The following is a 12,305-nucleotide window of genomic DNA, read 5'->3' as shown; positions in this document are numbered from 1 at the left end:
AGGAAGAGCATGGAAGCCTGGACTGGGAGGACTCATGTGGAGGGTCACATGAGGTGGTCACATGACCCATCTCAAGCCCCGCCCCCCGTACTGTACGAACTGGATTCTGCTTGCACCATTGTCATTATGGCATCTGGATGTTCTGCAAAGCACACGGAGTCAGACAATGTGCAGACCTTGAAGTTCTTTCAGGTACTCTCAAGGACTCAGCTGAACTGGAGTGTTCCTGAGAGAACTCTTTTTTTATTTTCAGCAAAATAAACTCAGAGAATTGAGGTCACAAATATTAAAATATCGCTGCCGCAGAACACATCGATTGATTGTATTGTTGTCACTGAGTTATCTATACTCGTGTATCACTAACGACTAGAAGGCCGGGCCCAGCGGGTAGTGATCAACAGCTCGATGTCAGGATGGCGGTCAGTTTCTAGCAGAGTGCCCCAAGGTTCGGTTCTAGGACCGGTTTTGTTCAATATCTTTATTAATGACCTGGATGAGGGGATGGATTGCACCCTCAGCAAGTTTGCAGATGACACTAAGCTAGGGTGAGAGGTAGATATGCTTTAAGGCAGAGATAGGGTCCAGAGTGACTTAGACAGCTTGGAGGATTGGGCCACAAGAAATCTGATGAGGTTCAACAAGGACAAGTGCAGAGTCCTGCACTTGGGACGGAAGAATCCCAAGCGTTGTTACAGGCTGGGGACCAACCGGCTAAGTAGTAGTTCTGCAGAAAAGGACTTGGGGGGTGACAGTGGATGAGAAGCTAGATATGAGTCAACAGTGTGCCCTTGTAGCCAAGAAGGCTAATGGCATATTAGGGTGCATTAGAAGGAACATTGCCAGCAGATCCAGAGAAATGATTATTCCCCTTTATTCGGCTCTGGTGAGGCCATATCTGGAGTGTTGTATCCAGTTCTAGCCCTCCCACTATAAAAAGAATGTGGACGCACTGGAGAAGGTCCAGCGAAGGGAAACCAAAATGATTAGGGGGCTGGAGCATATGATCTATGAGGAGAGTCTGAGGGATTTGGGCTTGTTTAGTCTGCAGAAGAGAAGAGTGAGGGGGGATTTGATAACAGCCTTCAACTTCCTGAAGGGAGGTTCCAAAGAGTCTGGAGAGAGGCTGTTCTCAGTAGTGACAGATGGCAGAACAAGGAGCAATGGTGTCAAGTTGTGGTGGGAGAGGTCCAGGTTGGATATTAGGAAAAACTATTTCACTAGGTGGGTGGTAAAGCACTGGAATGGGTTATCTAGGGAAGTAGTGGAGTCTCCATCCCTAAAGGTCTCAGCTTGACAAAGCCCTAGCTGGTTGATTTCATTGGGATTGGTCCTGCCTAGAGCAGGGGGCTGGACTTGATGACCTCCTGAGGTCTCTTCCAGCTCTATGGTTCTAGGATTCTATGACTGCAGCGGCACTCACTAAGGGCCCAGCTCTGCAGCAACACTGAAGTTTTTGAAAACTCCCAAGGCAAATTCCGCCTGTTGAGTACAAGTGGAAAGCTGTCCCGTGCGAACATTTATGTCTGAGAGGCATGTGAAAGCAGCAGTTTGTTTCATCTCTACAACCCCAATTCCCGTGTCTGTCTCTGTTCATAAAAGGCATTTACACTTATGCTTAAAAGTTAATCGTGGTCTTAAATACCCTCCTGATTTGCACCCAGTTGTCTTTGTAAAGTTAGGCAGGCTATCAATACGTGAGATATAGGGTGAATCCTGCATACCTCAGGCTGAGTAGTTTTATTCCTGTGAGTAAGTTTACTCACACATGTGAGCCTGGGTCTACACTACAGGAGAAGGTCAAATTGAGATACATTAATTACATAGCTGGCGTCAAGGTAACTGGAGTCCCAGCTATGTAATTAATGTAGCTGAAGTTGTGTATCTCACATTGCGTTTCTATGCCATCCACACAGTGGGAGGTTGACAGAAGCATTTGCTTCCCTTACACCTTGCAAGAGCAGCAGTACACTGCCGGGGGTGCCCTCTGAGTTCGATTTAGTGGGTCTTTACTAGACCTGCTGAATTGAACTCCAGAAGATCGATTGTGGCAGCATTGATTGTCTGCGTAGTGAAGACAAACCTTAAGTGGTTGCAGAATTGGGTCCTGTAATGGATGAGAGAATAGCCTTGCTTGTGTATTGTTTCTTTCCATAATGTGCATCCACACAACTGGATCCCCCTTTCATTTCTTTTTTTCAGCTCAGCAGAAAAAAAGAAAGAGAAGTCATTGCAACTTATATGGAAGAAAAAACAATCCAAACATCTGCAGATGGTCATGTAGATTCAGTTCTTGTAATCCCTTCTTGCCATGGTGGATGGCACAGTTTCTATAAGGCCCACATTAGATCTAGGCAGTTAACAGCTAGTCCTCTTCTAGTGCGATCCATGCATACAAGGCATGCTGATGATCTGCAGTTGGCTGACACTTTTTCTACACTGCCCAGTGACCTGAGGTGCGTGCTGCTCTATTGATGGCACTGTCACTTTCTCTGCTCTTAACATCAGTCCTGGATGGCTACTATTGTGGCTTCCATGGCCAAAGAATTTGCCAGAAATCCCACCCCTTGTTGCAGAATTATCTTCTACTTGCAAGTCTTTATTAAAAAAAAATGTTTCTAGCTCTCATGGTTGCAAAGACACTGTGAATATGTGAATTGTGCATCCATGGAAAAGGGGGAATGTCACGACAGACCAGAGCTGGAGGGGACAGGAGTTTAGAAGTCTGACTACACAGGGACACTCAGGAAAGTGGATCTGAATTAACAAAGTGTGGCTGCAAAGTGGATACATGAAATTGCACTAAAACCCGGAGTGAACAGTGTCATTCAAAGTGAAAGCAGTCTTCATGCAGTTTAGTTTAAAATTCAGGGGCGGCCCGTGAGCATAGGCAGACCGGACGCCTGATGATTACGTCACGGCCATTGACGGCCGTGCAGGTAGGGGCATCGATCGCACTTTCCGCCTGGGGCGCCAGCTGCCGCAGCCGGCCTCAGGCTGCTCCTGAGCTTAATGTAAGCTAAATGTAAGGCTTGTGTACACATAAAATACTACAAGGGCCGAGCGAGGCCATTGCAGCTGTGAGCACATCTGTGTAGACATGAGTTACATTGACAGGAGGGATTCTCCCATTGGCATAGGTCATCCACCTCCTTGACAGAGGGTAGCTAGGTCAACAGAATTCTTCTGTCAACCTAAATTTGTCTCCACCCGGACTTCCGTTGGCTTTACAATGCTGCTCAGGGGAGTGGAATTTTCACATCCCTGACCAACACAGTTAAACCCACCTTACTTCCAAGTTCAGACCAGATCTTAATATAGGTCACTTTAATTCTGAATAAGCGTGTCCACACAGGATTTGAATACAGTTTAACTAATCCACTTGAAAAGTTAATTCGGATTAGCTCTCCTGAGTTTCCTCATGTAAACAAAACCTATCTCAGGGAAAAAGCTAGAATGGGGCTCTTTGTCAGTGATTGTGGTAAGCTTAAATAGGAGCAAAACGAACCAGAAAACAACTATGCTACTGTTTTTCTCTTCTAGGTCCTTGGCCATTGGTCACCAGTATTCTTCCCTGGGGACTCAACCCATCCTCTGTGGCAGCATCCCAGGGCTGGTCCCTAAGCAGCTGCGCTTCTGTCGGAACTATGTGGAGATCATGCCCAGCGTGGCGGAAGGGGTCAAGATCGGGATCCAGGAATGCCAGCACCAGTTCCGCGGGAGGAGGTGGAATTGCACCACGGTCAATGACAGCCTGGCCATATTTGGGCCTGTGCTAGATAAAGGTGAGTGCTGAGCTGTAAGGCAAGACCTGGTGATTGGGCACATGGACTATGAGCAGCAAATATTCATGGAAACCCGTCTTGTAGTTGGTATAATTTATCACAGCCTTTTCTTCTGGGCTGGTATCAATGGCCCTGCAGAAAGCCCTGGAGAACGAGAGCCTTTGATTTGCCGGAGGACAAATACGGCACAGAGCATGAAGGCTTTCTCCACCTACATCCCACCTGTGCACTTCTGCCCTGACCCAGGGAGGTCCCTGTTAGAGCAGAGGAGGAATTTCACTCTCTGCACTCGCTCAGCCCAGGACCTTTCCAATGAGTTGGCCGACAGCAGTGGCCCATTGAGTAGAACACTAGGTCCCACCCTTCCTTCTCACGGGCTACCAAAGACTCCTCAAATAGTGACAACTTTCACTCCCTGCCAACCCAGGGCTGGACATGAACAGGAGACCCAGAGAGCTGGCATTGCCAGGACCCTGGATCATGTGGTCTCCACCTGGGGGTTTGGGCCGTTTTGCAGAAGCTGTTTCTAACGCTAACACTGGATCTCTGGCTTCCATTCCAACCATAGATAGATAGACATGGTATAAGGGGATGGATGGATGGATGGATGGATGGATGGATGGATGGATAGATAGATAGATAGATAGATGGGATGTATGGGGATAGAGAGAGAGAGAGAGAGAGAGAGAGAGAGAGAGAGAGGGCGTTTATGGGGATAGATAGATAGATGGGGTGTATAGGGATGGATGGATGGATGGATGGATGGATGGATAGATAGATAGATAGATGTGGTGTATTGAGATGGATGGATGAGGTGTATGGGGATAGATAGATTGATTTGGTGTATAGGCATAGATAAATAGATTTGGTGTAGATAGACAGATAGATACACACACATGCATGCATGGATGGATAGATAGGTAGATAGATAGATACCCACACACACATATACATACATACATAAATACATACACACATACATATGTGGGGGCTACCTGGTTAAATAGATTCTGACTGAACTCCCATTGGAAGTCTTTCCATTGATGTGAATTGGACCTGGATAGGGCTTTGTCCCACATGGCAGAAGCCTCTTTTGTTTTATCCTGACTTACCTTGGTGGCCTGGGTTTCAGGGCCCAGTCCTGCGCCCTGCGATTTCAGCAGGAACGGGGCCAGGCCCCTCGTTTGACATGAGCACAACGCGGTCGCAAGGCAAACTGAGAGGCAAGCCTGCTTTGCATGTGACCTCCCCGGAGATAGTGCCCCGGAGTCCCTGCACAACGCGGTTTGGGAGTGTCCGACAAAGCCTCCGGGATAGCAGCAGCACAGACCTCGCTGTAATCCCTTCCGTGTGCAATTAGAGACACTGCTACAGGCTCCCCAAAGGACCGGCACTCCTCCCAGGGAAATTAGCTTGTCTGAACGCCAGGGCAACACCAGTTGACCTCATGTCAGCAGAGCAAGGCAGCCGGTAGGATACATTTCAGGGAGCCCATTCGAAAGTCTGTCTAGATGGTTGAGCTCATGAGTTCACCTCAGGCCAAGCTCGACTGTCACTTGCGATCAGAAGGTGTCAGGGGTTACCGCTTTTACCCTGCTGTGGAATTTAGGAAGGCTTTGGATCCTGCTGCGGTGAATTGTGTAAAATTCCCAGAGTGCATCACAGCAGTTTACGGAAAGTAACGACTGTAAGCATTATTGATTGGAGGAGACCAGGCGGGTTTCTCCGCTCAAGCTTTTCTGAAGAAGCGGGTTGTGCCCACGAAAGCTCACCATCTAGATATTTTGGTTAATCTGGAAGGTGCCACAGGACCACCCATTGTTTTTCAAGTGACAGGCTAACATGGCCACCCTCGGAAACTTTTTGAACCAGCTTCTGCGGGCAACAGAGCTTCCGTGCTTACCCAGAGCTCTTTTCTCAATATGTTAGGAGCCAGAAACGCCAAACCAAAATCAGGGTTTGTAGGCACGCGTTGTAAGAATGCTCATTCTGTGCAGGGAAAGGAAATCCCAAGGAAGTGCCATTGTCCACAGGTTACAGATGGAGAACTGAGGAATGAAGGTCTAATCTGTATGTATTTACCAGTAAAGCTAGGTTGATTGGCGGCCTGATTTGTATCAAATTCATTATACTGGCAAAATTCCTCAGGTGGATGAACTTGTTAAGGTGACTTATAGCAAAATAGCAGTGTCCCTTTCCCGATGGGAATAGCGATGCTGGTAGTCCCTTTATCCTGATCCAATTTCAGCCACGCTAGGGAGGGTTAAACTTTCTAGTGTGGACAAAGCCTGGGGAGGAATCTGGGTACTAAAGTCAGTTTTGCTGAATCCTAATCTAGTGCCTTCATCACGCCAGACTTCCCTAATTCCTGATACCTTTGTAAACGGCCTCCCATGCTCGGCGTGTGTCTACGCGGCCGTCAGAGATATGTCTGCAGCCTGTGTAGACATACTCCATCCTGCTTTGCTCTAGCTAGTGCCAATAATAATACCAGTGGTAGCAGGACAGATGAGAAGGGTGAAAGGGGGGCCCAATCTTAGGGGAGCCCTCAAAACATCAACACTAAGGGGTGAAATGAGGCTGAAATTGGAGCGGCCCCAGGAAACATGAGATACCAGGCCCAAACGTCTTCTCCACACACCTGAGCGTCGGTGAGCCACTTGAGTACACACTCAGGGTCCCAGACGGGCACAGGTTGCTGGCCATGCTGCTGTTGTTACCGGCGCTAGTGCCGCGCTTGCTCGGGGACGTCTACACCTGCTGCAGCCCTGTCTCCTGTGGGCCTAACACAGACACAGTGCAGAATAGCCGCCCCACCACCCCGCGCCTCCTTCCGATGAACCTTTGGCTGCATGTGGTCATGGAGAAAGCCTGCGCCTGCCACTCCCCCGGCTGTCATCAGGAGTGTCCGTACCAGGATGGGGCCCGGACCCGGCAGCCGTGCGGCTGGGCTCAGAAAAGGAGGGTGGGAGGATTTCATCACTGAGGAATGTTGTTCCTGTGTTGTTCCTCAGGGGAAAATCGAACTATCCTTCAGGTTGGCTTCACCTCTTGCAGAAGGCGGGCGGGCGGGGGGGGGGGCGAGGGAACAGCTCAGTCACATTCCTGTGCAGATCCCCCAGGGGAGGAACATACTTGAGCTACACCAAAAAAAAAGGGGGGGGGGGAGGCTGGATTTCATAGTGTAAACGCCAAGCTATTTAGGAATCAGCTTCCGATCCCATGGCAGGCCCTCGGCGGGTGTAAATCAGCGCTGCCCCATTGCAGGGTCTCAGTCTGTCTCGCGAAGGCCTGTTGGAGTGGGGTTCGTTGTTATTTCGGGGGGGGGGTCATGTTTCCCCCACAGAAACACTCCGCAGGCCTGACTCTCACTGACACTAGCCCAGTATTTGCGCCGCACTCACCCCATTAGCGCTTCAGCCCCAGGGAGCCTGCAATCTTCCCAGATGGAGACGTTGTGAGGCGGCCATGTTTTCACGGGGCGAGAGGCAGGGTCCGAATGAGAGCCCCTCGTGTGGTGCAGGAGAGTCTCGGGTGAGCAATGGGGCGCGAATGGAGCGCACAGGTCATCCCGCCTAGCCCCCTTGCGAACACACGGGCTTGGCTGGGCTAGTCTCCACACCCTCCCTCAGCAACTGTGCCACTGCCCTGTTGTTCTTACGGTTACGACATTTTCCCTGAGATCGGACGCAAAGCTCTTATGCAGTAGTTTGAACCCCTGGCTTCTTGCCCTGACGTCTGCGGCAAACGAGAACAACTTTTCTCCAACAATCTTTTTTTTTATGGCAGCCGTCCCAGTATCTGAAGGCCAGCATCATAACCCCCCCTCCCCCCCCACACTCACCTCAATCTCCTCTTTTCCAAATTAAACATCCCCAGTTCCTTCGGCCTTTGCTCATCTGACTTGCCTTCCATCCCTTGGACCGTGCTTGTCACTCATCTCTGGCTCCTTGCTAGTTTCTCTAAGTCCCTTCTCTATATTGGCGACCAAAATTGGAGGCAATACCACAACTGAGGCCTAGCCAGCATGGAGTAAAACAAGGCCATCACTTCCCTTGACTGGCATGCTGTACCTGAGTGACTGCAAGCTAAAATTGCATTGCCCCTCTGAATCTCAGCTCTTTCCTCCCAAGTATTAAGAGTCCCCCACCCCCCTTTCTTCTTTGTGTCATCTGAAAACTTGATCGATGTGTTCTCTTCACCCACATCCAGGTCATGAATAAAGCGGTTAAATAACACTGGTCCCAGAACAGATCCCTGTGGAAGGTCACCTGAGACCTCCCCCTAATCCAACAGCATTCCTTTGACAATTGCTCTTGTTGGCAGGTGCTTAGCCAATTACCTATCCACTTAGTTGTAGCTCTGCTGAACCCATGTAACTGCCCACAGGTGGAACCGAACTTGGGACCTCTGGAGCTTAGTGCATGAGCCTCTGCAGAGCCTTGGACAGGAGCAAACCTGGCTCTATCTTCCCATAAAGAGGCCAGCCACTCTGTGACACCCCTATGGGATGTCTGCAATCATAATTTAAGCAGGGTTGGGTCTATAGCAGAGACAGGCTCTTAGGAAGAGCACCTACATCAGCAGTAATATTCAGGCTTGATGTTCCTAGGTGTGTAGATAATGTCAGATGTGGGTTGCGATATCCGAGTCTCATCTACTGGCAAGAAGCCTCTAGTTCTGCTCCACTTCACCAGGTGACAGTTTCAAGAGCCGAAGACCACCCGTACTCACGCCATCAGGCAAATGAATGATTCTGTTTTCCCATTCCTGGCATCGGAGAATGATGCACCTATTCATGCTGAAACTGTTGGTGTCCCCCTGGCTCCGGCAGTGGTAATTTCCTAGTCGGACCACGCTGCAAAGCAGGAGAAAGTGGCTGAAGGACAGGGAGATTGGGTGTTACTAAGAAGTTGGTTACGCTAGGTTTTCCCTTCCACGTTTTTTAGTGTCGCTTGAGCGTTCTTTGTTAACGGGCAGGTCTGGGGAAAGAATCTCAGCATGGGTGGAATGCCTGGTTCTTTCTCTGCAAACCACTGGGAACTCTCAAACTCTTTGGCATGCAGAACAAAGCATGTTGCTTGGGAGGGGGGGAAAAATGGATCTGGTCCCCATTAGTTATCCGTCCTTTCCTATCTATCGATCGATCAATTTCATGGAATGCCAGTCACTGTAACATCTATGCCCTTTTAATCTATCTTTTGTGTTTTATTCAAGTGTTTGTTGCGTAAAACCATCCTTAGTATCCAAATCTCTCTCCCGATGCTAGTGGAAATCTCTTTGTTTCTCGGGCATTGCTCCAGATGTTACAGGCTCATCGCTTAACTGAAAGTTGAATTTGGCCCTGTAGATGCGCTTTAAAGTTATCAAAATAACTTTATTCTTCCAGGTGACACCCAGTGGTTTAGCTAAGTGGCTTGACTCATCCACCAGATATCTGTTGTATTTTATGATTTTCCAAGGAGCAAAAACTGGACTGAGTATAGTCTGGAAAATATACGGTAAAGAACAATCCAGTCTATTAGGTCTTTCCCATCTCTAACGCCTCTGATTCTAGGAAGGATTGTTTCTGTCTCTCTATGCCTTTATAAGCAATCTAGCCCTGAATCGTGTTAGTTGATGTTGTTTGTTTAAATCTCCCCACGCAATGTGAAACTGAATTCAGTTTAGTGATAGAAATGTAGCCGTGTTAGTCTGGGGTAGCTGAAGCAAAATGCAGGACAATGTAGCACTTTAAAGACTAACAAGATGGTTTATTAGATGATGAGCTTTCGTGGGCCAGACCCACTTCCTCAGATGGGTCTGGCCCACGAAAGCTCATCATCTAATAAACCATCTTGTTAGTCTTTAAAGTGCTACATTGTCCTGCATTTTGAATTCAGTTTGAAATGGGCAAAAACCAGGACTCAACATGACAAAACAACAAAAGACCAAAAAGAAGAAGAAAAAAAGCTACCCCTGAAATCTTATTAGGTTTCTCGCTCTTTAAGAGACCTCAGCACATAATTAAGTCAGAATAAAAGTTTCCTCCCCCCCTCCCTTTCAATAAAAGTAAATTACCTCCACCTATTTAAGTCCCCGGTTCGTTTAAATTTTAAAAGGGAGTCCTTGTCCACCCACTTCTTTCGCTCCCTCCTCCCCCTCCTTCAGAAAGACTGGTTGAGGCTCTAAACCTGCCAGCTGGACTGAGAAATGGCTAATAGTTATTGTGTGGGAATAGCTTTTAATGAACTTTTGAAGAATGATACATTGATGGAGTAATGGGAGTTTAAGTCGCCCTGTAATGAAACAGGTTCTCAATGCGGGCCCATTGTGGTGTAAATACGGCACGTCTCTCCCACTGTTTGGTCAGGGCTAAATAGGAGAGGACAGAGGGGGGTCGGCTTCTGGGGGTCTCTGCTTTAGTTAATCAATCTGATTGGATTAGGGTCACTGCGACCCCTAGTCATGTCAAAGGTCGTGGCAAACGGGATTAAAGGCTTTGTTGAGGAGGCCTTGGCTGCTTTCAGCCTTCCTGAACGGAGCTTGTTGATTAGCGTTTAACACTTGTGCACCCTTTGAAAGTCACTGTGTTCCCCTTTTTTTGTGCATCTCTTGTGCTGGCCCGGGTGCGGGCGTGTTGGCGCGGGCGTGTGGGCGCGGGTGTTGTCACGGCAAGCGTCGGCCCCAGCCAGTTGTGCCCTCTTGGTATTTGTCTCACCACCGAAAAATGGGAACCTAACGGGAGGCTTAGAAGTCTGGAGACATAAATTCATGGACCATCACGTGCCGCATCTTCCCCATCACATCTGCCATGGTGCAAATGACAGAAGATCAGCCCCAAAACCAAGGACATAACTCGCTGATTATTTTCCTCTGGTTTTAACCCCAGGAAACATTACCCATACTCAGCAAAGAGATTAATATTGCCTGTGGCTTGCCTTTTTATGGCCTCCTTATTAGCACGGAAAGAACCTTCACTTCTAAAGATTGCAAAAACCATCTTTGGGTAGCCAAGGCCAGGGGAAGGAACGAACTTGATGAGTTAATGTGATCTGCCCTGGGATTCCCGACCTGTCATGGAAGTGCAAGGATGAAAAGATGATTCTGGCCTGACCTCGATGTCACAGCCAAGACCACTGGACAGATAGAGTAGACTTCTTAACAGGCAGAGAAATCATGTAAGCCCATCTTTTGGAGGATTCGTCCGATAATGTGATGTCATTTAGGCTGATGTCACAATGCTGAATGCCAAACCATAGAGCTCAATAATCAGTTCATAGGTACATCGATTTTATGGCCAGAAGGAACTATTCAAACCTCTAGTCTGGCCTCCTGGATAACCCAGGCCATAGACTGTCATCCAATGTCTCCTGTATTGATTCCACTAAAGCCTGGCTTCCCAAACGGCTTCCAGTCTTGAAAGGAAGACTTCAAGAGAGGGAGAATCCACCAACCCCTTGACCATTTGTTCCAGTAGTTAATCACAACAAAAACAGTTAAAGGTCTAGAAAATATGACCGATGAGGGAAGACTGAAAGAACTGGATTTGTTTAGTATAGAAAAGAGAAGATGGAAAGGGGACATGATTGCAATTTTCAAGTATCTAAAAGAGTGTTGCAAGAAGGAGGGAGAAAAATTGTTCTCCTTGGCCTCTGATGATAGGATAAGAAGCAAAAGCATCCTAACTGTCAGGGTGATTAAACACTGGAATAAGTTGCCCAGGGAGGTTGTGGAATCTCCATCCCTGGAGATATTTAAGAGAAGGTTGGACAGACAGATGTCAGGGATGGTCTAGATGGTCCTCGGTCCTGGAAGGAGAGCAGGGGACTGGACTTGATGATCTCTTGATATCTGTTCCAGTTCTAGTGTTCTATGTTTCTATGATTCTACGATCACCCTCATGGTTTAAAAAAATGGTGCTTTATTTTTAACTTGAATTTGTCTGACTTTAACTTCCAGTCATTGGAATGGGTCTCAAGAGGTCACCAAGTCCAGTCCCCTGCCCTCACAGCAGGACCACGCGCCATCCAGATGTCTGTCTAACCTCCTCTTAAAAATCTCTAATGATGGAAATTCCACAACCTCCCTAGGCAATTTATTCCACCCTGACAGTTAGGAAGTTTTTCCTAATGTCCCGTGTAAGCCTCCCTTGCTACAATCCCATTGCTTCTTGTCCTATCCTCAGAAGCCAAGGAGAACAATTGTTCTCCCTCCTCCTTGTAGCAACCTTTTACCATTTTACAATTCACATGGCTTTCAAGTACCCCCCACGAGATGCTTAGCCATGTTTGGATGCTTCCCCCTCCCCGCCAAGTTCTGTAAACCCTGGATCTCCTGTCCTATGTAACACAGAAGTACTGTTAATGCCACAAATGAGATCATGGTCCCATTGTGCTCGGTGCTGTACACGTTCAGAGTGAGGCTACATCTAGACTGCAGTCTTCTTTTGGAAGAAGCTTTTTTCGGAAGAGATCTTCCGGAAAAACTTCTTCCGAAAGAGAGCGTCCACACTGTGAAAGTGCATTGAAAAAGCAATCTGCT

General features: G+C 48.0%; 1 protein-coding gene across 1 annotated transcript in view; it reads left to right on the top strand.

Moving 5' to 3' along the window:
• Positions 1 to 12,305, top strand: part of WNT3A (Wnt family member 3A) — a 124,272-nt gene that overhangs the window by 69,928 nt on the left and 42,039 nt on the right. The window contains exon 2 of the mRNA XM_075922961.1: positions 3,541 to 3,782. Within this exon, the coding sequence (XP_075779076.1) occupies positions 3,541 to 3,782 (242 nt within the window). The remainder of the gene's footprint in view (positions 1 to 3,540; positions 3,783 to 12,305) is intronic.

Source organism: Pelodiscus sinensis, chromosome 2 (assembly GCF_049634645.1).
Source record: "Pelodiscus sinensis isolate JC-2024 chromosome 2, ASM4963464v1, whole genome shotgun sequence".
NCBI lineage: Eukaryota > Metazoa > Chordata > Testudines > Trionychidae > Pelodiscus > Pelodiscus sinensis.
The sequence above is the reverse complement of the archived record's forward strand: the minus strand, read 5'-3'. Positions and strand labels throughout refer to the sequence as shown.